We start from the raw sequence: 27981 nt of genomic DNA on the forward strand, positions 1-27981 counted from the left end.
TTATTAGGGATGTAACGGTATCAAAACTTCACGGTACGGTACTACCTCGGTATGAATGTCACGGTACGGTATTTATTGAATCATTTACAGGAAAAACAAAACTAATGAAGAGACTCGAAAAAAGTGCCAGAAGTGTTTATTAAACAGTTTACATGAACACTGAACATATCAATGGCATACAAATTAGCCATCTATCTGTAAACTTTGAAACAGAAACTTAAATATTTCAATTTTAGTAACAAAAAAATATTAAAGCATGTAAAAAACAGTCAAATCAGTTTAGCTGAATGAGTTGTCTGCTTGAAATAAGACTTTTTTTCTTACCCCACTGGCAGATTATTTAGCTTGTTTTAAACAAAAACTCACTTAATTTTGACTTGTTTTTACTAAAAATAAGAAAATAATTTTTACTTGTCTAGAAAATCCTTCTTGATTTAAGAATTTTTAGATATTTTGGCTGGAAACAAGACAAAATTCTAAGTAAGAAAAGCATTTTTTTTTGCAGTGCAGTAGGCTCTCATGCCTTTCTTTCGCATTAAATCTTTATTAAAGACAATCCTTTAAAGAACTTTTCTACCTGGACAAGTGCATCTATTATGTTGCCTAGTTTAGCCTCTTTAAAACGGCACCTTTCCTTATTTTAAACCTAGCCAAAAAGCCACGTGTTGACTGTGAAATTTATATGCATTTATGGTACATTCCGTGTCAATCCATGTTAATTTTTACAGCGAACAACGTACTGTAACATTAATTCAGTGCATACAGCGCAGCAAAAAATAGACTCGGTGCCGAAACGATCGCTGCATTGCTGCAAAGGCACCGCTTCTAGGACGTACTACCGGACAGCAACCGCGTGCAGTGTGAACGCTCTAATCCGTTAACATGGGTGCTGAAAAGAATACGTGACGCATACGCACTTCAGACGGAGCAGGTTCGACCATTTCTATCTCTTTTCCTTGCTGCTACAGTCTGTAGCGACAACAGACCGCAAAGGATGATGGCCACGCCTGGGCTGATGGGAAATGTAGTTCCCGCTACCTCCCGTTCGCTCCATTCGCCTGAGCAAACTTTTCTCAGAAGACCTATTGTTTTATCGAGTCATGCGACCACGGTAGTATCGAAAAAATGTGTTATTGCGGTATGACGGTATTTACAATACCGTTACATCCCTATTATTTATACTACATACGCAAATCGGTGGGTGGAACTAAAGGCAGTGATGTTGTCGTCTTCTGTGGAGGCGGTGTTTAGATACACTATTACATCATAAAGTGGCACATTCCACAACCTGTTGTTTTGGTAGATTGGCTTCAATATAAGCTGTTTTTAAACTAATGAGAAAGTTCTGAAACTTACAAGATTTCAGTTTTATAGTATAATGCCCTTTTATATGTCAAAAGAAAAAGTGAAGTTTATCAAGTCTTGACCCCTTTAAATAATTTGTAACTACTTCCCCTGTTTAGCACATTTTCATATTTCATAGAATTTCAAAATCATTGCAAAGATAGTGGGGAAAAAAGTGCAGATACTGTCTGAGCCTGGAGTTGGCCTAATTTAAATACACTGAACGAAATTTTATGTAGGATTTACTTTGAAACAATTTTCACAAAGTAATTTTCACAAATAAACAGCAAGCAACACTGTAGTAAACATGAAATTTAGAAAGACTGAAAATGTTTTATTTACATCTAAGTGTTAATTTCGTTGACAAATAATTTTCGTCATAATTTTCAGAAAATGAGACGGTAACGAAAAAATAATTAGTTTGGAATAACAAAAACTATGATGGAAATCTATTGACATTTTTGTCAACGAATAAAAACGAGACTGAAGGGACGATTTGGGATGAGATTCAGTCAGAACTAATCTGTTGCGTGGTTAGGAGGTTAGATTCGTACATTTTAACTGTAACATAGCCTATTGATCTATCCGGCGGGACATACGCTAGAATACATTTGCTGCACATCTCATAAAACATTCAATAATGTCAGTATCTGGGAGTAAGAGAAAAGCAGACATATGGATAACTTTGATAAGGCAAAAGAGAACTTAATGCGTACACACCAAAGTAGCTCCTCTCACATAGCACACGACTACTCTTTCACGTCTCATGAATGGAGAAGTACACACATAATGATGTTGAATTGTCCGTTTTGACGAGTATTCACGTAAATACCCTCAGTTGCGTTTTATGTAAATGTAAACAGTTGGGAGAATATCAGACGTGTATATATCATTTTTAAAGGGACAGCAGCCTAACATAGTTGCTATTGTCTGTGGCACCGATGTTAATCAAGCAACAAAAGAAAGACAGAAAATCACTCACTGCTCTTTACTGAATCATTTTAGTAGCCCTAATATAGATTAATCTAAATTTATTAATATAAATAAATATGTCTGGTTGAAAGAATGAAGAATGTCATAAACAAGTTGTTATAAACAATGTTTAATTATCCTTTATGTGACTCTGGACCACAAAACCAGTCTTAAGTAGCACAAAAATACATTGTATGGATCAAAATTATCATTTTTTTCTTTTATGCCAAAAATGATTAGGCTATTAAGTAAAGATCATGTTCCATGAAGATATTTTGTACATTTCCTACCATAAATATATAAAACCTAATTTTTGATTAGTAATATGCATTGCTAAGAATTTCATTTGGACAACTTTAAAGTTGATTTTGTCATTATTTAGATTTTTTTTTTATATTGTCCTATCCTAACAAACCATACATCAATGGAAAGCTTATTTATTCAGCCTTCAGATCGTGTATAAGTCTTAATTTAAAAATATTAACCCTTATGACTGTTTTTGTGGTCCAGGATCACATATAACCATTGGTGTTTATTGAAAAGAAGACCATGTTCTTGTTTCTTTATGAGAAGTGGCTTCATTTAATTTTAATATTAAGGCATGTTGCGTGTCACATCAGTTAAATCTGTCTATCATGATAAAATCTTAATATTAAACCTATACAATGAGTTTGGTCATTTTAGAGAAATGCTTAATAAATGCATTACACTGTAACTAAACCCATTAGATTTTAGCTGACTTAATCTACTGTAGATTAACTAGACTAAAACTTCAGATGACTAAAATTTGACTAAAACTAAATGGCATTTTAGTCAAAAGACTATGACTAAGACTAAATCAAAATTTGCTGTCAAAATTATATTTATATATTTACTTTTTATTTTTTTACTTTTTATATGCATTTCACTTATACCAAGAGACAAAATTCCCTGGATTAATAAAGCATAAGCAGCAAAGAAAATTTAAAAGGTCGATTAATCAGTTATTTAAGGCCAGTAATACATCAAATTCTTGTGAGTGTATCAAACAACAACACGGTTCATCGGTTTACCTGCGCATCCTCACACAAACCATCATTTCCCAAAACTTTGCCGCCCCACTATGATTTAACACAAAACGCCGCACAAGCACATTGTTGTTCACCGGGAAAAAAGAGGTTTGAAGTGTGTGAAAACTCTTTCAATGGCCAGTTATGTAAGCAACGCTCTAGATTGGGGTCATCACTGTGTGCTGATTTTTTGGCATTTAAAAAAAAAATCAGCTCTTTGACATTATTTGAAATAAATTGGCAGTGTGATTTTAGCTAGTAATCATTGGCTTTCTGTGGAGTCTGGGAATTTTATTTTAAATAAGATTTTTATTTTTAAAAATAACATATTTTAAGCTATTGAACTGTAATAACCCTGTTATGTAAGGTAAATATTATTATCTAAAAACTGAGTTTTAGCTGTACAACGAACTTTATAACATTTGTCACAGGGTGTTAGAAAGACAAAAAAAAGAGACAGATCCTCTCGCATCCGGCTACCATACTCCTACCCAGCTGACACACCCCTTGCTCCGAGCTGGTTGTCATGGAGACAGAGAATCCATGGCAATGCAGTGCAGGCTACTTCCTGCTGCAGGGTGCTTGAGTGACAGCCGTACAGAAGGACATGTGTTCTTTTAGGTGAACTTGTCACAGATACACGTAAGACACCTCCTAGTTATGTCAGTCTTTTGCAGACATGCTGATTTTACACTCTAGATGTTATGATTAATACATTTAGAATGGATTCCAGTGCAAACTTTTTAGTAGGATAAATCAAAATGGATTTACAATGCATTATTTAGTTTCCGTTAAATAGCAAATCCACACCGGGGAATAAACATCACTCAGTGATGGACAGCGGTAACATTGTTCGAAATGAGATCACACACAGGTATAAATGCATTATGAGCAAATAATATTTCCAGGCTATTGAGCTCTTCCTAACAGGCCGGGATATTAATGACTTTGTTGCTCTGTGACATCGCCACAGTGTCCCCTTCAAAGCAGATTATGTTGCCATGACAACCATGCATCATTCCTCAGGAGTCAGCACTCTACCTTTTGAGCTCAGAGCTCTTTCAATATTTCAATAAGACTTTATCTTATAGTTTAAGACTTGAGCTAAGTCACTCAATCTCGCAATCACAGGTTAAGCTTATTTTGTCAATATACCAGCTAAAGTTTTGACAGGATTATAAACACTTCAGGATCTTTTCGGGTGCATTTTAAGGCGTTAAATTAATCAGAATAGGGCTGACGTATTCATCTGTGATTATTATTTTAGGGTCTGATTCGTATGGGGGACACAGTCAAGATACAATGTGGCATAAAATGAAATGGCACAGGCCACAATCCCATTTCCTGATATGAATGAAGTCAACGTACCAGGTGGAAATGAGACTCCAGCTCTTTGTGAGAGCTGCAGTTTGAGCAATTCACTACCTATTCAGTACCCCGGCTTGATTTCCAGGACTGGATTTAATACTTCGTCTAAAAGATAGTGAGCCCTCTTGTCCTTCAGGGAAAGAGAGGGAGAACATTTGCTTTTCGGTGGTATCATATTCAAACAGCTTATCTCTGGATATCTCCGGTGGCTTCTATGGTTGAACACTTTCAGTAATTGATCTGCTTGCTTGTGGCGTGTGTTTTGGGGAAGGATATTGATGGTGCTAGGCAGGAAGTAACACTTAGTGTCACACAGATGTTTGGGTGTCATTCAGAACAAGAACCACCATAGTGTAACCTATTAGAAATTATATATAATATGAATTATTATATGAGTAAACATGAATTTTTAAAATATGCCTTTATTTAATTTATATAGTAAGGACCTTTTTTTTCTTAAAAGTCTATAAAAGGTCATTAAAGGGTTCATGAACTGCCTTTTTATTATTGTGTACTGTTCTCTTAGAAGATTTAGAAGTAATTTTCTGTCCTGTTTCTAACCCCCCTCATCAGAACGCTCTGTTTGAATAGGCAGATTGTGGACTTGGAAGTAAACACCCACTGCTATGATTGGCTAAAAGTTGTGTATGTTTGACAGCCTACATTCTTCATAGATGGACCCTGCTGTGATTTAGGTCAGTAAATACTGTATCAAACGATCTTCAAAGTAGAAGTTCACTTCCAGAGCAAAAATGTACAGATAACTTACTCACCCTTGTCTTCCAAGATGTTCATGTCTTTCTTTCTTCATTCATAAAGAAATTATGTTTCTTGAGGAAAACACTGCAGGAATTATCTCCATATAGTGGACTTCAATGGTGCCTCCAAGTTTGAACTTCCAAAATACAGCTTCAAATGGCTCTAAACGTTCCGAGCCAAGGAAGAAGAGTCTTATCTAGCGTAAAGATCCATCATTTTCAAAACAAATTGTCAATTTATATACCTTTTAAACTCAAATGCTCATCTTGTCTCGTCTCTGTGATGTGCATGCGTAGTATGTGTAGTTCTGGTTCAATACAGTTTGGGTATGTTGAAAAACTCCCATCTTGTTTTCTTCTTCGACTTCAAAATCGCCCTACATTGCTGTTTTATCTTTTTTTGTAAAGGGTGTTTGAGCTTCTTTGCATGTTCACTTTGTAAACACTGGGTCGGTACTTCTGCAGCAATGCAGGACAATTTTAAAGTTAGGGAAGAAAATGAGACGGGAGTTTTTCGACATACCCTAACTGAACCGGAAAAAACACATAGGTCACACAGACCTAGAGAAGACGAGTGTTTGAGATTATAAAGTATATAAATTGTCAATTTGTTTAGAAAATGAAAAATCATTTTGCTAGATAAGACCATCTTCTTTAGCTGGGATAGTTTAGAGCTCTTTGAAGCTGCATTTAAACTGCATTTTGGTAGTTGAAACTTCGGGGCACCATTTAAATTCACTATATGGAGATAATTTCTAAAATGTTTTCCTCAAGAAATATAATTTCTTATCGACTGAAGAAGCGTCATTGCAGCAGCTGTTAAAAATTCCCTGTTCCCATAAAAACCTGAGGCTGGACTGGCCAAATCGCATGCACAGTCATAAGCACATTGTGGCTGCGCATGCGCATTGGCTGGTCTAGCTTGAAAAATAAGCTTTTTTAAAAGCTATTTGAGCATAAGAAAGAACATTTATGGGGCAGATAATTTCAGATTGTGTTGCTGATTAGAAATATGTAATTTAATTGCGAGTTCAGCGAGCAGTTTTTTAGGTTTCAGAATTTCCACATTCATTTAGAAGGGCTTGGTCTTGGATGAACTGCCCAGAGGCATTGCAGATATGGCCGCCAAGTAAACATACTTTCCTTGAAAGGGACTTTGGTGTTGCACAACTCTGACTGAACTTCAATGACGTCAAAGCTGTAATGTGATTGGTTATTAAGGGACACATGATCCATGTTAGCCATTACACTTTCTCCAATAGTCAGTAATACAGACCCTCTCATCTTCCTATTGTAGGACAATCTCTGGTTAGGCCACTATGTACCAAGAAAGTTTTAAGTTCTTAAACTTACAAAAAGTTTTTTTATAGTACAATGACCTCTTATATTTTAAAATATCAAGGGAATTTTGGTTGCTCAGTTCATGACCCCTTTAAAAAGTCTATGTAAACACTTTTTGAAATAATTCCATTTGATCATTTCTTATTTCTTTTTGTATATGTTCTATTGATTTTGGCTTGTTCTCATCATTTGGTAACAGACTGCAGAGACCATTAAATGGGATTCGATTTAATATGTCCAGATAATCATTATTCAAAAAGTACTAATCCGATCGTTAACGTGAGCGTTAAGCAACCGAAATCGTTAGGATCGTTAAATCCTTTACGATTTCAATATGTAATGGACACATAAAATTATTTTTAGTCGCGCGCTCAGTCAAGACCCGTGCGCGCGCACACATGCATAGATTCTTCGTCTCTCTTTCGCGCGCTCTCTCCTTCTCTGTAGCACTGTAAGCCGTCTCTCTCTCTCTCTCTCTCTCTCTCTCTCTCTCTGACTCTCTTTCTCTCTCCCTCTCTCCCATACCCATTCCTCCAAGATTACCGCTCATGTTTTCCTCTGGTGATTTTCATCCTTCATCTGGCGGTTATGTCTTGCACTTACGACACGCTATCTCGCCGGCGACCGGGCCCTGCCTTTCTTAACCGGTGTCACAGCTCCTTCTTCGACAGATAAAGCCGGCAGTGAGCGTTTTTCAACGGTTACAACTCTCGTCACATCGCGCTGTTCGTCGCAAAAATGATTAATTCCGCTCAGCCGACGCCTGTCAGGATGAAGCATCACTCCGCGCGCGCGGCAGTGGCGATGATGAGGATGATAGGCTGTAATAACGGTCGTTATGCGCGGAATTTTCTCCACAGCGACTGCGTTATCAACGAAAAGACGGTCGTGCTGCAGAAGAAGGATAACGAGGGATTCGGGTTCGTGTTGAGAGGGGCGAAAGGTAGGAAAAAAGACGGACCCCTCGTCGTCTCATCTTAACTGTTCCTCACTTCATGTCTTACACCCTCGAGAATCAAACCGTGTTGGTCCTTCATTTCACGCTATTTCTTATCCCTCGCTAGTGTTGTCTCTTTTTTTGTACCCCCTCTCTTAACGTCATTTCTGTTGATTTCAAAGCGCGTCATCGCGCCTCTGACTGCGTGGCTTGAGCTGCATGAATTGCATCCATGTCAAGAACTTTTGAATTAATGCATCTCTTAGTGTCAGCGTGTCCATCACTTGACTGTGATGCATTTAAGTGGGCTTGTCAAATCTGTGAAGTGTAAACACAGACCCCCACCCACTCCCTGCTCCATGTGCTTGGCTTGCGTTTGACTGCATTAGGGCTCTGCTGGCACTGTCTCCCGGGCTTTCTGAGTCTGACAGTCCAGCTGTTTCTTTCTGCTCAAATCCTTCATACAAACCTTTAACTATGCAATGCATTAACTACTAAAGATAGACCCCCCCCCCCATCCACAGCTGCAACGCTTTTAGTTTCTAGTGCACTACAGATCCCTTGAAGTTGCGAGTGGTGCACCGTGGCTGCTTTCTGCATCAGCTTTTGCGATGCCCCTCGTTCTGTCAGGCTCCAGACCAGTGCTTCTCCCCACACTGTCAGCGGTGACATCCATGCATGCATTTTCTCTGGTTATATAAACGTCCCAACTCCTGCATTCATTTTTGATTTGGTTGGATGGATCCATTGCAGCTTGCATCATGTATCATCGGACCAGATGCTCTTGTTTAGCCACACTCATTATCCATTGTGCTAGCAGGCTCTCGTTTTCATATAAATTGTATTTTTTTACATCATTTAGTAAAAGCATCATATTTTCAGCATGTTTTTGAGTAATATCAAGGTTTTAAATGATATATCTATATGTGTATATATAAACAAAGATGTGTCATCTTCATTAAAATGTTTTGTAGTCCCATAAATCTAGCACAGTGTCTTCTGATCTTTACGATCTCTTTCCTTTGGTTCTGTCTTGTCTGGCACGGCCTGGATTTTAGCGGATACTCCCATTGAGGAGTTCACTCCGACCCCGGCGTTCCCTGCTTTGCAGTATCTGGAGTCTGTGGACGAGGGAGGGGTGGCATGGAAAGCCGGCTTGAGGACTGGAGACTTCCTCATCGAGGTAAGAATACGATTGGGTTTCCATAAGCTTACGGTTTGTTTTGGAAAGGCGCAGAAGCCATTGCTTGCTGAAGGGATGAAAAGGTCCCCGATCAGCTGGAAAGAGTGCTGTCCGACGCATGCAGAGGACTTCATCTTGAGCTTGCTGCTGAATCATTCACACGGAGAATGTTTATGCACAGTCTGAGCTTGTGAATATGAGGAAAGGTCATGGTTACATCTTTAATGAGACAGAGGAGCTTAGAGACGCAGGAGATGAGCACTCCTGGAAAAAGCTGCGAACGCACGGAGGCCCGTCCTGTGCGGAAAGTCAGTTTTCTGATGTCTCTGGAGCTCTTTGGTCGGGGTTGCGTTTAAACGGCTAACCTTTGCATAGGCGATCTGGCTTATCTTTTTTTAATTCTCACTTTTAATGAATGAGGGTGTAACCTTGACACTCTGAATTCATTTGAAAGTTGAAAATGTCAGGCCGGTAATCATCCATCATAACTCTTTGTAGAAGTTGGGCTTTGAATTTGATAGTTGTCTCAGAGTGATCTTGCATTTATTGGATGTTGTAAATTTTTAATGCTTCGCAGGTACTTTGGATCTGTAACCTGTCAAGTCCAAAAAAGAAGCAAAGACAGCTATGAAGTATCATGATAAGGGCTTACTTTGACCATATCAGATTTTTACCACTTTGTGGTTATTACCAGATTACATTTTGCTTTGGTTAGAGCAGTGAGATTATATTATTGGTGTGGCTCTATACATTTGGTATGTGGAAAACTACATCTTCAAAACTGATATGTCAGTGGTCTGAAAATTTGGCTTGTTGGTCATAAGCAGGCACAAGAGTTTATTCTCAGAACATGTTATTGTGTTCAAACATAGCTAGACTGAAGTGTGATGAAATGTGTGTACAAACCGTTCATAGTAATTTTCTTTATGTATGTGCAAAAGTGCTGCTTTGAAGGCTTGATGGCAGTAGGTGCCTCAGAGGAAGTGAATTTAAAAAAGGATGCTTTAGTGTGCTGAATTAGTGATTATATATATTTATGACACTGGACCACAAAACCAGCCTTAAGAAGCACAGGTATATTTGTAGCAATACCCAAAAATACATTGTATGGGTAAAATTATCTATTTTTCTTTTATGCCAAAAATCATTAGGATTTTTAAGTAAAGATCATGTTCCATGAAGATATTTTGTAAATTTTTCTACCATAAATATATCAAAGCTTAATTTCAATTAACTTCATTTGGACAGCTTTAAAGGTGATTTTCTCAATTTTTTTCGATTTTTTTGCACCCTCAGATTCCAGATTTTCAGATAGTTGTATCTCGGCCAAATATTGTCCTAACAAACCATACATCAATGAAAAGCTTATTAATTCAGATTTCAGATGATGTATAAATCTTACTTTTTATAGAAACATTGACCCTTATGGCTGGTTTTGTGGTCCATGGTCATGAATGAATGAATGAAAGAAGAATGAATGTCATGCTAACCAGTGTTGCATTTATTTGTAAAAATTTAGTAAAGCAGTAATACTGTGAAATATTATTATACTTTAAAATAACTGTGATGCAAATCTTACTCAAGTCTTTAGTGTCACATGATCCTTCAGAAATTCAGGTGCTACATAAAGGAATACTTCACCCAAAAATGAAGTTTAAGAAAATTTACTCACCCTTAGGTCATCCAAGAAGTAGATTTGTTTCTTCATCAGAACAGATTTGGAGGTGTTTAGCATCACTTGCTCTGCAGTTAATGGGTGCCATCATAATGAGCTGATAAAAACACCACAATAATCTACAAAAGTCATATATTCTTAATACTGCTTTTGTTTCTTCATCAGAACAGATTTGGAGAAATTTAGCATTACATGACTTGCTCACTAATGGATCCTCTGCAGTGAATAAGTGCCGTCAAAATGAGAGTCCAAACAGCTGATAAAAACACCACAGTAATGTAGACAAGTAATCCACACAACTCCAGCCCATCAGCTAACATCACCTGAAGCGATGATAATTCATTAAGGTACTTTTAACTTCACACCATTGTTTCCAGCTAAAATACAAGTCCTTTATCCATAATATTGCTTTCTCTAGAGAAAAAGTCATCTTGTTTGAATCAGGGGAGAAATATGCTCAGATCAAGCACTGTTTACAAGCTAAAACTGTCTAAAATAGTTTTAAACAATGGACCTTTTCACTGGAGGAAGCTTTAACATGGATAATGAAGTCATATTTTGGCTAGAAGCGACAGCTTTTTACTTTAAGACATTAATTAATAGACTGGAGTTATGTGTATTACTTGTGGATTATTGTGATGTTTTCATCAGCTGTTTGGACTCTCATTTTGACGGCACCCATTCAATGCAGATGATTCATTGGTGAGCAAGTGATGAAATGCTAACTATTTCCAAATGTGACCCTGGACCACAAAACCAGTCATAAGTAGTACAGATATATTTGTAGCAGTAGCCAAAAATGCAATGTATGGGTCAAAATTACTTAATATATTAGGATATTAAGTAAAGATCATGTTCCATGAACATATTTTGTAAATTTCCGACCATAAATATATCAAAACCTAATTTTTAATTAGTAGTATGCATTGCTAAAAGCCTCATTTGGACAACTTTTTGTCGATTATCTCAATATTTAGATTTTTTTTGCACCCTCAGATTCCAGGTTTTCAAATAGTTGTGTATCCTTGATATATCATAACAAACCATACATTAATAGAATGCTTATTTATTCAGCTTTCAGATGATGTATAAATCTCAAGTTTAAAAAAAATACCCTTTTGGCTGGTTTTGTGGTCCAGTATCACAAATGTGTTTCGATGAAGAAAGTCTCATCTACATGTTGTATGGTCTGAGGGTGAGTAAAATTTTAGCAAATCCTTTAATACATTTGTGACCCTGGACCACAAAACCAGTCATAAGGTTAAATTTTACAAAACTGAGATGTATACATCATATGAAAGCTCAATAAATAAGCTTTCTTTTGATCTATGGCTTGTTAGGATAGGACAATATTTGGCTGAGATACAACTATTTGAATATCTGGAATCTGAGGGTGCAAAAAAATCAAAATACTGAGAAAATCACCTTTAAAGTTCTCCAAATTAAGTTCTTAACAATGCATATTACTAATCGAAAATTACATTTTGATATATTTATAGTAGGAATTTTACAAAAAATCTTCATGGAACATGATCTTTACTTCATTTCCTAATGATTTTTGGCATAAAAGAAAAATCAATCATTTTGACCCATACAATGTATTTTTGGCTATTGCTACAAATATACCCCAGCGACTTAAGACTGGTTTTGTGGTCCAGGGTCACATTTGTGAAAACCATGATGCATTTTTTCATAGAGCAGCATTATTTGTAAGATGTCTTTACTGTCACTTTTAATCACTAGTTAAATGAGTAGTAAACCCTCCTGCCCACCCCTATTATAAATATATAATGATGATGGAAGATTATCTGCAAAACACCTGTCTCGGCCCCTCAGTTCTGGCTGAACTGACACTTCAGCGATGACTGACCATGAGACAAGAAAAGCATTGGGAACGTCGTCCTCCTTTCTGCATCAGCAAAATAAGTTCATTTGCATGCAAAATTCAGGAGAACACTCACTTTGCGTTAAAGCACAGAGAGCAGATCTAAGATCTCAGCACCGCATGGAAGAGCAGAAAAGGGAAGAATATGATTGGTTCTCATGAGCAATGGAGATTTCATGAATTATTAGCTCCTTATCGTAATCCAAGAGTCTAAATGTAACTAAGCCTGAATGTTTTCATGATAGAGCAGTGGGAGCTGCATTTTGATGATGTAATTTTGCAGGAAGTGCAACGTACGTTCTTACAATGCTGAACTAATGACAGTTTTCATATCTAATAGGTAGCTGATGTACTGCAGTGCGCGGAAACTATTTTAAATGCAATTAAAGTGTCAGTTCATATAAAAATGAAAATTGTGTCATCAATTACTCACTCTCATGTTGTTCCAAACCTGTAAGACCTTCGTTCATCCTCGGAACACAAATTAAGATATTTTTGATGAAATCTGAGAGATTTCTGACCTTAATAGACAGCAACGCAACTACTATCTTCAAGGCCCAGAAAGGTAGTAGGGACATTGATAAAATAGTCCATGTGACATCAGTGGCTCAACTGTAATTTATTGAAGCTACAAGAATAGTTTTTGTGTGCAAACAAACCAAAAATAATGACTTTAATCAACAATTTATTCTCTTCAGTCTTTAACACGCATTCATGAAAGTACCATGCATTTTAAACTATTTTAATGATGTCCTTATACTTTTCTGGACCTTGAAGTTGTGTTGCTATATATTCAGGGTAAGAAAGCTCTCGGATTTCATTCAAAAGGTCTTACGGGTTTAGAATGACATGAGGGTGAGTAATTAATAACAGAATTTTCATTTTTAGGTGAACTAACCTTTAAGAGAAATTCATTTATCACAATGCCAGATTATTTACAACCAACTAGTGAAGGAAAAGTGCAATTTTAAAAATATAAAGAAATAGTCAGTAGTTACTAGATACAGCACTGTATGCTTAGGTGGTTTTCAGATTTTCAGATCAAAATCCTCTTATTGTGGCACAATGTATTTGTATATTTAAAAAGCGCAAAGGTTAGAATAACATTTTAAAAGCAAGAGCGAGTGTTTGTGTATATAAATTCATTCATCATCTCTTCCCCCCGAATACCGTGGAAACAATAAACACGTTTTAATCGTCCAGTCGATGATATTGACCATCAGTCCCTCAGGAGCCAAGCAAGCTTCACTACCCACATCAGGTTGAGATGCTGCCGTTTTGCTCTCTCACACTTTGGTTGTACGGATGTGTCAGGTCCCAGGAACAAGCTAGCCTTATGGACTGAGAACTTGACCCGGTTTTACTTTACATTGGTGACAAAAGCTTGCAGTAAATTTGGTAGGGATGTAATATCTATTTAAAAAAAGCATATTAGTGACCCTGGACTACAAAACCAGCCATAAGTACATTGTATGGGTCAAAATTATTCGAATTTTCTTTTATGCCAAAAATCATTAGGATATTAAAGGAACCGTATGTAGGATTGTGGCCAAAACTGGTACTGCAGTCACTTTCAAAATACTGTAGAACGGTGTATCCCTTCCCGCTCCCCCCTGACTCGAGGTTGCCAGCTAAGCTGCAGGATCCAGCAGGAACCTAGGCTGCTACAAGGAGCTTCCAATGGCAAGTGACGAGTCCTACACAGTAATTTTTTTTTCTTCTGTTAATTATGTTTATGCTTCACGAGAGATGTTTTGCGAAGTAATTATGTATCGCAAAAATGTACTAATGGCGATTAGCGAAATACTTCGTAAAGATGTACTGTAATACCACATTTCAGTCGGAACATAGATTGTTTTCATACCCTGCTAGTGGTGCGATATAACGCTTTTTATGAACGCATTTAGCACGGGCGACCGTGGAAAATCCACTGTTTACGGAAGCAAAATTAGCCAAACATAGATGAATCTTACCTGTCCAGGAGAAAATTAGCAACGTTGGTCATCTGTCTTTAAATTCTTGTCTGTTTTCAGCCGTCTCCATCTTTCAAAGGCATCTCCTATACAAATCCCTGTTTTATTTCGGACTTTGTCACGACGTATTTCGGATTCATAACGAGGCTTTTAGGTTTCGTAACGCTATACATGTGTTATCCGATACGTTCGTAGCTGCAGCTGAGCTGGCAACCCGGATGACGAAACTCTACTGACTTCGTAATTGGTAGATAGCTGGAGGGTGGAGCCTCAGACCAAAACACAAAATGACAACAATAACATCAGTCGTGGGCTGCAACTCTCACTTTTAAATGACAATATCCTGGCCGGACCACTGCTGTCAGTGATATAAGTATTTGAAATGAACATGATTTCTTAATGTCTAGTGACATGTCAGGGCCATTTTATGATTAACTGAAATACATTTCTTACATACGGTTCCTTTAAGATCATGTTCCATGAAGATATTTTGTAAATTTCATACCGTATATATATCAAAACTTAATTTTTGATTAGTAATATGCATTGCTAAGAGCTTCATTTGGACAACTAAAGGTGATTTTCTCAATATTTAGATTTTTTTGCACCCTCAGATTCCAGATTGTGCTATCCTAACAAACCATACATCAATAGAAAGCTTATTTACTTTTGTTTTACCTTCTGTGACCTGCACCAGATATCAAATAGCAAATTCTCACTCCTACATTTCCTGCAGTCAATGAATTAATCTTATTTCCTATAAGAAACTCGAAGAAACGGTGTAGCTTATGAAGGACGGGTGTTAGTGATCAACCAGGAAGCTACAAAATAGAATGATGGATTTACTGAAAATACATCTACACCCACTTGCCCTTGGTGTGTGGGCACGAGTATCTCTCTTTCTCTTTACTCTCATCTGATCGCATTTCTGCATCTTACTTACCTCTCCTTTCTAATAGTGTATCCCAGGGCATGAGTTATCAATTCCATAAAATAATGAGTGTTTACTGACCCATAATGCATTTGCAGGGCTTACCAACTTCTGTTAAAAAAGAGTACGTGCTGTTATTCGGCTGCTGGAAAATATAATCTTGGATCTGGTGCGTAAATGAGTGAATTTTTAATAATCATATCAGGCTATTTCAGGAAGATGCATCGCATAACGTCTAATCTGACACAAAACGCATCTGCTGCTTTAAAACTATTTTAGTGGTTCAAATAAGCAGTATTTTTGGTGCTTGCAAATATTTTGCACTGTCATGCTGGTAAAAAAAAGTCTTGTTGTCATGAATATGTAATTGTGGTTATGTAGCTCAAAAGATTGCTAACGTTAAATGTGACGGCTGGTTGATGTGTTTGTTGACGGTTGGACATCTCTCCTCGTCTGTAATGCTTTCTCTCCAGAATGTTCTGTGTGCACAGAGAGAACCAGCAGGGAGGAAGTCTGTGGACTGTAGGAGATGCCTGCGAGCATCCTCATGGCCTGATAACCGTACAACCTGTCACCAAAACCTGCTCTTCACGCACTGCGAACCAAGTATAGCGCTTGCGTACATAGCATTTGTGACACTAAATGTAAAAGTCACCAGTTGGAACGTTGTACAGTTTCCATTTTTAAGCAATATAGAATGTTTTACATCTCGGAATAGATCTTAATATTTCCAGAATAACGGAATCCAGTAATGTTACTGACCTTCCTCATGCGTGTATGTGATGGTCCAGGTCTTATGTTGTAACACAGAGCAACGGTTGCCTAGCAACGGCACCAGCATTGTGTCTGAGCGCAGTGATGAAAGCGAGGTAGCGGTTTGAGTTTTTTTTTCCCCCTTCGTTGGAGTGCAGCACTGGGCCGCATGTAAACATTTCTTTTCCTGTTTGTATTGATATAAAAATACATCGCCATAATGGATTCCAATACCTGAGTGATTGGATTTCAGGGGCGAATGACTCTATTACGTGCTAGAAATTAGCTCTCATGGTTGTTTAGGCATGCATGTAACTGCAATATGCTATATGATGGCTTCCTCCTGAGAGGCTGGCTTTCTCCATTTTGGCTCTCTGTTCCTGTTTTAGAAGTTTCTGCATTTTAAGATGGTCCTTTGGCTTGTTGGTGCTTACGTGACTGGGAATAGTTCACCCAAAAATCCAAATTTTGTCAATAAGTGCTCACCCTCATGATGTTCCAAACCCATAAGACCTTTGTTCATCTTTGAGATAAAAATGAAGATATTTTGATGAAATCCAAGAGCTTTCTTTCCCTGCATAGACAGCAACGCAACTGACACGTTGAAGGCCCAGAAAAGTAATAAGGATATTGATCAAATAGTCAGTGTGACATCAGTGGTTCAACCGTAATGTTTTAAAGCTACGAGAATATATTTTGTGCACAAAAAAAAAAAGTGACTTTATTTAACACTTTAATCATATTAGAATGATTTCTGAAGGATCATATGAAACTGAATAGTAAAAATTCAGCTTTGCCTTCAAATAAATGACATTTGAAAATACATTTAAAAGAAACAGTTACGTAAATTTAATAATAACGTTAATAATATTTCACAGCATTACTGTTGTTGATATAATAAATGCAGCCTCGTGGATTGTAAGAAACCTGATTGCAGTTGTTGAAACATGATATTAATTAATAAGTTATGTCAAATACATTTATTTGTCATTTATTAACAGTAAAAATGAACTAGTGAAAGCAAATACGGTCAGTGTGCCTATGGTCAAACTTATATTAATTAACATTTTAATGAAATTTAAGGTGTGGGTTCACACTTGTAGTTTGGTTCTCTTGGTTCAATTGGTCTGGACCAAAATAAGAAAACAATGCATTTGGTCCTGGTCCACTTATTGTTCACACTGGCATTTTTGACAGTGAACCTAAAGATACCGAACATAAAGACATAGTGTTACATTTACAACCTGATTGGTCGGGTTGAATGACGTATAAGCTATGACCCTGGACCACAAAACCAGACGTAAGTAGAACGGGCACATTTGTAGCAATTATAATATAATTATAATAAAATTATAGATTTTTCTTTTATGGCAAAAACATTATAGGATATTAAGTAAAGATGTTTCATGAAGATATTTCCTACTATAAATATATCAAAACTTAATTTTTGATTAATAATATGCACAGCTAAGAACTTCATTTGGACAACTTTAAAGGCAATTTTCTCAATATTTAGATTTTTTTGCACTTCAGATTCCAGATTTTCAAATAGTTGTATCTCAACCAAATATTGTCTTATCCTAACAAACCATACATGACTTATTGTGTAGTCCAGGATCACATATTTCATGACAGAAATCACCAAACCCCCCAAACAAAAGGTGCGTTCAACTTAAAGCGGTGCTGCGCAGACCAATCAGTGTATGACATCAAAATACCCATTCACTGATCGGTCTGCTCAGTGCCGTTTTAAGTCGAATACACCTAATGTCGTCTGCTAGACTAAGCATGTTAATTGTTCAATGTACATATGATTTTATTTTCACCTGTGAACTAACAAAGAGCTCATTAAAGAGCCCTCACTTTGCCCTCTGCTCATTTTGTTTTGGATACACCGCTTTTTCCGTGTCAAATCATGTCGCATAGCATCACATCTTGTCATTACATCCTGTTTTTGGTTCATTTAGAAGTATTTGGTCCATGTTGCATTCATATTTCATTCGAACCTCACCAAAGTTTGTTTGGAAGTGGGTCAAGACCCATCTTTTTAGTGGTCTCAGTCCACTTGTTTGGTTGGGATGGCAGCATACACACTTACTCAAATGAACCGCAGTAACAGAGCAATCGCAACAGAGTTCCTTTTAAACTAAACAAACATGACTAGTGTGAACACGCCCTAAATTAAAGTGCCATTTGAATTATTTGATATAAGAAATATTGTGGCATTAACATTATTATTGTGTGCAAAAAAATGGTATTTGTATGGTAAAACTGCCATTCTGTTTTGTAAGGCTTGCACTAGGGATATTAAAAAAGCTTAAATGCATCAGGCATCTACTTCCTGTGTGGACAAGTTATATGCAGTATAACTCAGTTATATATCCCTCAGTTATATGCAGGAGTTTTATATTTTAAATAATTACGTTATGCAACTTAATACAACTTGTATAGAATTTTTTCTTTCATCTGTGTCCGGACATAGCCGGTGTGCAGAAATGCTGTTTGGAGTGCTGTTTAGACATCCGCTTTATCTTTAATGGAAATTCTATAAAGTCTCAGTGAGTCTTTTACACTATCTTGTGTTTAATCTCCTCTATAGAGGACTTGACCACAGAGGTCTTATCATATAACCTTTCTTTAAGTACAGGCCGGGCCAAGCCGATAACTGTGCTGCTATCGTAGAGCAATGCAGACAGGAAAATGGATGAGGCTTAAGTGTGTGTGTGTGTGTGTGTGTGTGTGTGTGTGTGTGTGTGTGTGTGTGTGAAAGAGAGAGTGAGTGTGAAGAGTACAGATCCCCTGTACTCTTCATAATTATCCCCACTCAAGACAAAAGAGCGCCCTTCTTTCCGGAAAGTATCAGGAAGAGGGAGATTTCATTTGAAGGTATAGAGTTTTATCTGGGCTGGATGATTGCCCTCTGACAACCTTCTGTAAATCTCTAAATCAGTCCAGAGGTGCAGTGATTGCAAGCTCTCTAGGCCGCATTAAGAGAGTGTGATGTTGACGCTGGGTCATGTTTGGTAATGATAGTGGATTTGACTTGGGGATTAAGAGAGATGGGAGCCATGTCAATTCGTTAAGTTGTATGATTTTTTTTATTAAGGATGTGTGACTTTTTTTTCTTTTTTCTTTTTTTTATCAGCATGGGCCTGGTTAGGCTGATTTTTGGAGCACATAATGCCAGGGCCTTTTTTTTTTTTTTTCAATCCAAACAGTAGGCCTATATTTATTTATTTAATTTGTTTTATTTTTATGCCAGCTTACAAAAGTATTAAACGGTTATGCATATTTTTCAGCTGTGCAGATGCCTGACCTGATGCTTGATTTTGATTTGAAGCATAAAACATTTTCTATCAGAGATTTTTTTTTATTAAAAAGACCGCGTGTATATATATATCAGATATAAACATTTATGACATATCTAATGTTTTTTTATTCTGTTTTTATAAATGTATTTTGTATATTTATATATATATAAGTTGAGGTCAAAAGTTTACATACACCTTGCAGAATCAGCAGAATGTTAATTATTTTACCAAAAAAGAGGGATCATGCAAAATTTTTATTTAGTACTGACCTGAATAAGATATTTCACATAAATACATATAGTTCACAAGAGACTTATATGCAACTATAACAGAAGGTTCAAACGCTCACTGATACTTCAGAAGAAAACACGATGCATTAAGAACCGGGGGGTGAAAACTTTTCTAATTTGAAGATCAGGGTAAATTTAACTCATTTTGTCTTCTGGGAAACATGTAAGTATCTTCCGTAGGTTCTGAAGGGCAGTACTAAATAGAAACAAATATGATATTTAGGCAAAATAAGAAAAATTTACACATCCTCATTCCATTCAAAAGTTTACACCCCTGGCTCTTAATGCATCGTTTTTCCTTCTGGAGCATCAGTGAGCATTTTAACCTTCTGTAATAGTTGCATATGAGTGCCTCAGTTGTCCTCAGTGTAAAAAGATGGATACAGTCATTATTGGAAATGGTTCAAATACACAAAAATGCTGACCTGAAGGATTTTTCTGAAGAACAGTGGGCAGTTTAACTGTTCAGGACAAACAAGGAACTCATGAAAAACTATCACTAAACAAAAACACATTGTGGATCATTCAGGTAACAACACTCTAATTGTATTAAGAATCAAGTGTATGTAAACTTTTGAACTGGGTCATTTTTTATAAATTCAGCTATTATTTTCTCTTGTGGACTATATGTAAAAGTCTTTTATGTGAAATATCTTATTCAGCTCAGTACTAAATGAAAAATGATTTTGTACGATCTTACTTTGGTAAATAATTAACATTTTGCAGATTCTGCAAGGTGTATGTAAACTTTTGACCTCAACTGTATATGTATGTTATTTTATTTTTTTTACATTTAAATGTAATTTTTAATTTGCTGAAGTTTCTGGATTATTAAGGTGTGATATTAAACACATGACTAGAACTTGCCAGAACTGGATGACATGCACATGTTTGCACCCCATTTTTATTTCTTTTTGGCTTTTTACACACCAGACAGGAACGTAGGTGAGATGAGGGTATTGGATAGGGAGGTGACATTGGCCAAGCTCAAACCCAGGGCCCTTTAGGCTAACGTTGTGCCAAATTGCATTATTTTCAAAACCTGCTTCAAAGCATCTCATAAATAAAAAACATTCCAGTCTTCTTCTATAATATATAACATTAGTTTAGATGTTTTTGTGTGCTGGTCTGTAGACGAGTGGTTCCTGTTTTTTATGGACTAAATAAAATAGTAAACGTCTTCACTTGTTCATGCAACCTCACTGTTCTGTTACTACTAGTTAGTGTCTTCAGTTTATGTGGAGATACCTGGAGGGGGTCTCCTAGTTCACAGAGTGGCATTATGTAAGCACAAGGGTGAACATGGATAGACTGTTACATAATCGCTTAGTGAGCAAGTATATATATATATGAGTGTGTGTGTGTGTGTGTGTGTGTGTGTGTGTGTGTGCAGTACACATCTTTATTCTTCTGGAAGTGACCAGATGTGACACAAAATCATCCTTTATGAAATATGGAAGTCCCTGTAGATTCTCTGTCACACAGACACACACTCCCAAGTTGGATGAACAGCACGTGAACACACACATACACACACACAGACAATCTCTAAGGTCCTTGAATAGAAGAGCAAGCATAAATTGTGTGATGCATCTGGGGACTGCAGAGAAGCAATGAAATTCATTTGGTTTATGAGTTCTTGTTTGTTTTTTTTTGTTTTTTTAACGTGTGTATTGAGACAATGTGACCAGGACGAACATGAGCAGAACTGATATGATTAGCCAAATGGAAGGCTTATCGTTTTATGGTTTATTTCCTGTGTGCTGACTCTGTGTGCAGAGGATAACCGCCTGCTAATTTCATCAGATTTGAATCAAGTGTGGGCTGCTCACCACATGTCACACACATCCATCAGTCAAGATCTGTGTGTGCGTGTGTTGTGTTTTTTTATGTTTGTTATTGCACTGTGAATTATAAATGTACTATTTCAAATTGGTGTTTGGTGTGTTTACATGTGTATGTAAAAAAAAAACCCTCCTAAAATCCAGTTTTGCATCCCAAGCTGTCTTTAACCTGATTTTCGTTTCGTGACGCATAGAGACTCGGATCATCATGGTTAGCTCTTAAAGGGATAGTTCACCCAAAAATGAAAATTCTGGCATTAATTACTCACCCTAATGTCATAGATGTGGGGCTGCTGATGCTGGGCCTTGAACATTTTTTATGTAAAAAAAAAAAAGAAAATTCTGTCAATAATTACTCACCCTCATGTCGTTCCAAAACTGGTAAGACCTTCGTTCATCTTCAGAACACAAATTAAGATATTTTTGATGAAATCCGAGAGCTTTCTGATGTTCCATAGACAGCAAAGGTCCTTCCATGTTCAAGGTCTGTAATTTTATTAGAATATTCTATGAGAATACTTTTTGTGTGCAAAAAACAAAACAAAAATAACTTTATTCATGTTTTTGGCCCTTTCTGGACCTTGAACTTGGAAGGACCCTTTCTGTCTATGGAGCATCAGAAAGCTCTCAGATAGTATCAAAAATTTGTGTTATGGGTTTGGAACAACATGGGGGTGAGTAATTAATGACAGAATTTTGATTTTTGGGTGAACTTTCCCTTTAAATATTTTTGTACAAATTATGTTACTAAAATCCAAAATATTACATTTTTATTGCTTCAGGTTTTTTAGAGGTAACTAACTTTTTCACCTGCCTAGATGAACCATTTTCAAAAATTCTCTACGGAAAAAACAGTCAGGTTTGAACCTCTACAAAAAAGAACCTTTAACATTCACTGAACCTTTCCAAAACCACAAAAGGTTCTTTACAGTGAAAAAACATTGTAGTAGGGATGTAACAATATTAAAATCTCACGATATGATAATATCTCAATATGAAGTCCACGATACAATATTTATTGCAATATTTTAAAAAAAGACAAATGAAGACATAGAAAAAAATGAAAATTTTGCAGATTTCAAAGTTAAATTATTCCATCTAATGCATTTTGAGAGCTCAAAAACCCATGTTCTTAACTAAGAAAACTTAAAAAAAATCAGTGAATGGACTTGTACCTGAACTTTAAAGGGGACTCAACCGTTTTTTTTATTTGTGGAATACTGTCTACTGACAAAAAACTATATCTTTAGTGAAAACAGGCTTACAAAAATGTGTCTCACTACAAATAAAGTGAAATGCTGTAACCATCGACCGTGAAAATCAAGCACTGATCACCTGAACGAAGTATATACTTTTTTTGAAACGCGCAGCGAAAAAGACTTGGAGGATTAAGCCATATTGTGCTTTCGGTTTTAGTTCGTTTGACAGATACTGTGCCAGAGCATAATGACCCAAAACACAACTTTAAAGACCTTTTATGTTAGAAAGAGAAGTTTAAAAATATTTTATAAAACTACACTTTTTGCCCAGAAGATCTATCGTTTTATATCGTCTTGTGACCGCAATAATATCAAGATTTTACTATCGCGATACCACGATATTGATAATACGGTTACATCCCTATTCTGTAGATTATTAAAATGTATTGTACACATAGAAAATTTGTTTTTTTTAGAAGTTGTTCATTGAAAGGTTATTTGAGTAACCTAAAATTGATCTTCTATTGCATTGCTGCGAAAACCCTCTTTTGAACCTTTATTTCTTTGAACTAAGAGGATGAATAAATTAGAACAAAATTTGCATTATTTATGTTGCTTCCAACCTGTATATCTGCAGTGATAACTAACTAGTGATAAAAACACTATAAAAGTATCATGAAAGTAGAAAATGCAAGATGTTTCTTGAAATATATCCTTTAGGGGAAAAGAGCACACATGTTTGGAACAACATGAGGGTGAGTAATGAATGACCGATTATTCCATGTCCTGATTTCTAAAACAACACAAAATCAGGTTCCTGTGCTAACAGCTCAGCCTGGTTGGATTTGGCTCGGTTCCAGCATAATGAGATTATCGAGATAAAGTGGCCATGCTGAGATTGTGCTGTTTTGTGAGCTTTATCTACATCTGGTCCCAGCACTTCCTAAATGAGCCCAAATCTCATTACCAGTGTGTGACATGCCGAGAGACTGGAGGTCAGTGAGAATGCTGGGAAATCTGTGCCCACCCTCCTCCTCCTAAAGCACTCACCAAAAACTAGAGCACTGCAAAAATCTGCACCGCCATGAGTTGCGATTACAGCTCGTGATTCACAGAGCTTTCTCTCTCTCTCTGCTTCTCAATCGCTCTAAATTTACATCATCTGTCATAAGGTCAAGCTCGAAGATGTAATGCAGAGTTATTCTGTCTTCTGGGGCCTTCTGGAATGCACAGTATGAAAATCCACAATAGGGAGAGATGTCGAAAAGATAAAGTGATTGATGTTAAACGCTGTTGCTTTTTTTAAACAGACCTGGCTTTCCATGTGGGCCTTTCACTCCTGATTCCGCATTGATTACGGCTTGCTTTCTAACTTCGGCTAATTGGAACAAATGGTAATATCACTCTCATACAATCACATACGTAGTCCCTTGCTCTCCATCACACTCGCAGCATTTATGAATCACACAAACACACACGATGGAATAAAAGGAGCAGCTCAGCTCTCTTCGTCATGAAGACGACTTCAGCTCCTCGGCTGTTTCCTAGGTTACCCAAGCTTATTCACGTAACCTTTTCTTCGGTAAAAGGCATACTCTAAAATCTCTCCAAACCTGTCTCTCTCATTTTCTCTCTGCTGATCTGTTTCGTAGTGCCTGTGTTTCTCGTTTTGCTCAGAAATGCCACAGGAGCAGGGGTGTCTCTCTAATTTGCTTGCAGTGCCTTTTATTTGACGATTTATATCAAAGCATATCAACATCTTATTGTAGTCATTAGTGCTGCTTGCTAAGGCGACTCTCACTATTACTGTTGCTTGAAATTTAGGTTGAGTTTGATTGGGAATGACAATTATGAGGTGTAATACTACTTTTCTATGCATTCAGCTGATTTTTGACTTGGGTCTGTAATCTACCACCTAGCAACCACCCAGAACACCCTAGCAACCATTCGGAACACCACAGCAATGACTTTGTATCCACCCACAACATCCTGGCATGAGTCTTGCACAAGCAAGCGCTGCTTAGTTTTTTCAGAAAATTAAAAAATACAGTATTGTTTCCAAACATTCTGTGGTGTAAAGCTGGTAACTTGTGACAAAAATTATTTTTAAGTAGTTGTGGGAGTTTGTGTTGCACTTTTATGCAGCAAGAGTAGGATTGTATGCTTTTTAGTCTGCTTGGAGTCATTGGACTTTACACCTTGGTTGAAAAGGGATGATGAAAAAATATCTGGTGATGAATGTCGCACATATATCAACGGTTATCGCTACTTGCAAATCGTTTCTGCTGTATATGAATGCGATTGAGCTTGGCAGTAACGGCTCAGTGGCAGATTGAATGTCCCACTTAAACATTTAAACTCCGATTTGATTTATTGCTCTCTGATGCCTTTACAATGACATCTTTCCCTGGAAGTGTGACCGTTTAAGTGTATATGAAGAAAATGTATGAGGGAAAAGGTAATTTAAAAATATATTGTGGATGAAATAATGGTTTGTGTTGGTTTTAGTAAGGAAATAAATGAGGTTTTGATAAATGGGCTTCAACAAATGTAGTGGTGTTAGTGTAACTTGTTGATGCTTGTTCTGTGGTATTGCCAAGGAACATTACAAACCTGCAAGAGATGAATGCTCAAAATCATTTGTAGGGAGTTTTGTATGATTTTAGTTTGTGTCTGAGAGCTTTTAGGACATATTTATGCTAGTGTACCTCTAAAATTTGATGAATTCAACTTAAAATACTTCATGTGACATCAGTGGTTCAACCTTAATTTTATGAAGCAAGAGAAATTGTTGAATAAAGTCGTTATTTTTGTTTTCTTTCAGCACAAAAGGTATTTTTGTAGCTTCATATGGTTGAACCATTGATGTCGCATGAACTATTTTAACAATGTCCTTACTACCTTTCTGGGCCTTGGACATTTCAGTTGCATTGCTGTCTATGGTCTGAAAGCTCTCGGATTTCATCAAAATATCTTAATTTGTGTTCCGAAGATCAACAAAGGTCTTACGGGTTTGAAACGACATGATTTGACTAATTTTTGCTTTGTGAACATCTAAACATGCCTGAATTATGCTAAATTGTTCTTTTTTTATAGGTGAACCAGGACAATGTCGTCAAAGTGGGGCACAAACAAGTGGTCAACATGATTCGTCATGGCGGCAACCACTTAATTATCAAAGTGGTGACGGTCAGTCGAAATCTCGACCCGGATGACACGGCTCGAAAGAAAGGTAAACGTCTTGATTTATTCAGGGCTAAGAAAAAACATGTTTGAAAATAAAGCAGATAAAACTCCTTTCATGTAATTCTAACCATTGCTTTTCCATAATGCCAGTGGTAGTTATGCTAATCACTGATTTTACTAACACTACTAATTTCTTTCTCATTTATTATTTAAAATGAGAATTGGCAAACCTCAGCATGAGTTGATGTTGTAGACAGTGCCTCCCCATGGGGATGCTACAGCCAATGGCTAAGCATCTACTGTACCTGCTGTATGTTTTTTTTTTTTGGTTTGTTGCTATAGCACCACCGCCACCTCGGAGGGCTCCCTCCACAGCCTTGTCCATGCGTTCAAAATCTATGACCTCGGAGCTAGAAGACCTAGGTAAGTCCAGTCATGCCAAGCAGAAGCATCTCATCCAGTGTCTGGTGTCAATTAAAGGGAACCCTGGGTTTTAAGACTTGTATGGCTTAATATAACATAAATTATGTCTCTTATATGTAGTAGAAAACCTATGAAATATTTAGGTTATTTAAAAATCTTTATGGTTATATAATTATTTTGGACTATAGGGGGACACTTTTTATTACGTAAAACGGTTGCACTTGGTGAGCTACTTACATTATCTGTTGCTATTTTCACAACAACACAACTTGGAATAAACCACTCTGAAAATAAAATACTGATATGATGACCACAGCTACTGAAAGAGCTTACAGGTGGCGATGGATATAAGCAAAGGCTTAATCCAAATGTGGTACCATATTGATATTTCCTCACAAGGAGTCTAAACGCCCCTGAATATCGAGTGAAATCCACATTGAGAAACTTCTTCGGTGGCTGTGGCGTCATGACAAGTATCGGCATGTTTACAGCCTGCCAGGATGGCATCTAGTGTTTCTTGTCTCTGCCTTTTGTGAGCTCTTTCAGTAGCTGTGGTCTACTAAAAGCCTCAAAGGCATTAGGGCTAAAGTGGAGAGAACAAAGACGCGGGTCTTTAGGAAGTTTTATTCGTTCACAGGCATCTTCCCATTTTTTCTCCTCCCATTATTGCTAGGAAAGCAGTGAAAACTTACATTGCTTCTCTTGTTGCCCTTCGACTGAAAATTACAACCAAAAGTTGCACAATGTGGCATCGTATCAGTATTTTATTTTACAAGTTTCTTATTCCGAGTTATGTTGCATTCAGTTGTGACTAGTTGTTTCTAAAAAACAAAAAAACATGCCCCTAAAAATGCATTTTTAACCTGTGCACATTTTGTTGTTGTTCTACAGCCAGCGTTCATTATGAAATGAACTTTGATGTTGTTTTGTTTTCCTGCATGCTGACCTAAAAAGTGGATAAAGGTATGATACAATTATTTACAAAATTCTTTGTTCAAATTCTAATGTTGTGCTTCCCCTGGCATGCATGTGATTTTGTTATATATTTTTTTGAAGATGGATATTTGTGATTATATGGACATTGTGTGTCTCAGTTTTTGTGTAAGAAAACAAAAGTACTACATTCACATTCAGTGTTAAAGCATGACGCATTTCACCCGAGCGGATCCCTGTTGGATTGTGAAGGATTTATTCTGGTGACCACAGCTAAATCTAGGGTTTGATGGGTCATGCTGATTTAATTATTACTAATTAAAAAATGGAACAAAGGGTAAGCAGTATTAAATGCGTATTAAATCCTTGTTTATATTGTGTAATAAGAAATGAATTGTCTTTTTTGTCACTTTGTTATACTGGATACTAACCCAACTTGTCTTGTGTAGTGTTGGAAAGTTAACTGCATGGATTTGTTGTTGCTTTCCGTCTAAAATGGCATTACATTATGCACAGGTCAATGCCATGTGGAGGAATACAGTGTATTCCAAACGTTGGTTCTCCTCGTCGTGTTTTCTGGAAATTATCTCTGAATTTCAATACTTGAATAAAGCTGAATTGTTCTT

The 27981-nt window shown here is 36.8% G+C and overlaps 1 protein-coding gene across 1 annotated transcript in view; it reads left to right on the forward strand.

Moving 5' to 3' along the window:
* shank2b (SH3 and multiple ankyrin repeat domains 2b) overlaps positions 1 to 27981 on the forward strand; it is a 112062-nt gene that overhangs the window by 72600 nt on the left and 11481 nt on the right. The window contains exons 14-18 of the mRNA XM_073831605.1: positions 6789 to 6799; positions 7521 to 7775; positions 8828 to 8952; positions 25910 to 26045; positions 26342 to 26431. Of these exons, the coding sequence (XP_073687706.1) occupies positions 6789 to 6799; positions 7521 to 7775; positions 8828 to 8952; positions 25910 to 26045; positions 26342 to 26431 (617 nt within the window). The remainder of the gene's footprint in view (positions 1 to 6788; positions 6800 to 7520; positions 7776 to 8827; positions 8953 to 25909; positions 26046 to 26341; positions 26432 to 27981) is intronic.

Source organism: Garra rufa, chromosome 25 (assembly GCF_049309525.1).
Source record: "Garra rufa chromosome 25, GarRuf1.0, whole genome shotgun sequence".
NCBI lineage: Eukaryota > Metazoa > Chordata > Actinopteri > Cypriniformes > Cyprinidae > Garra > Garra rufa.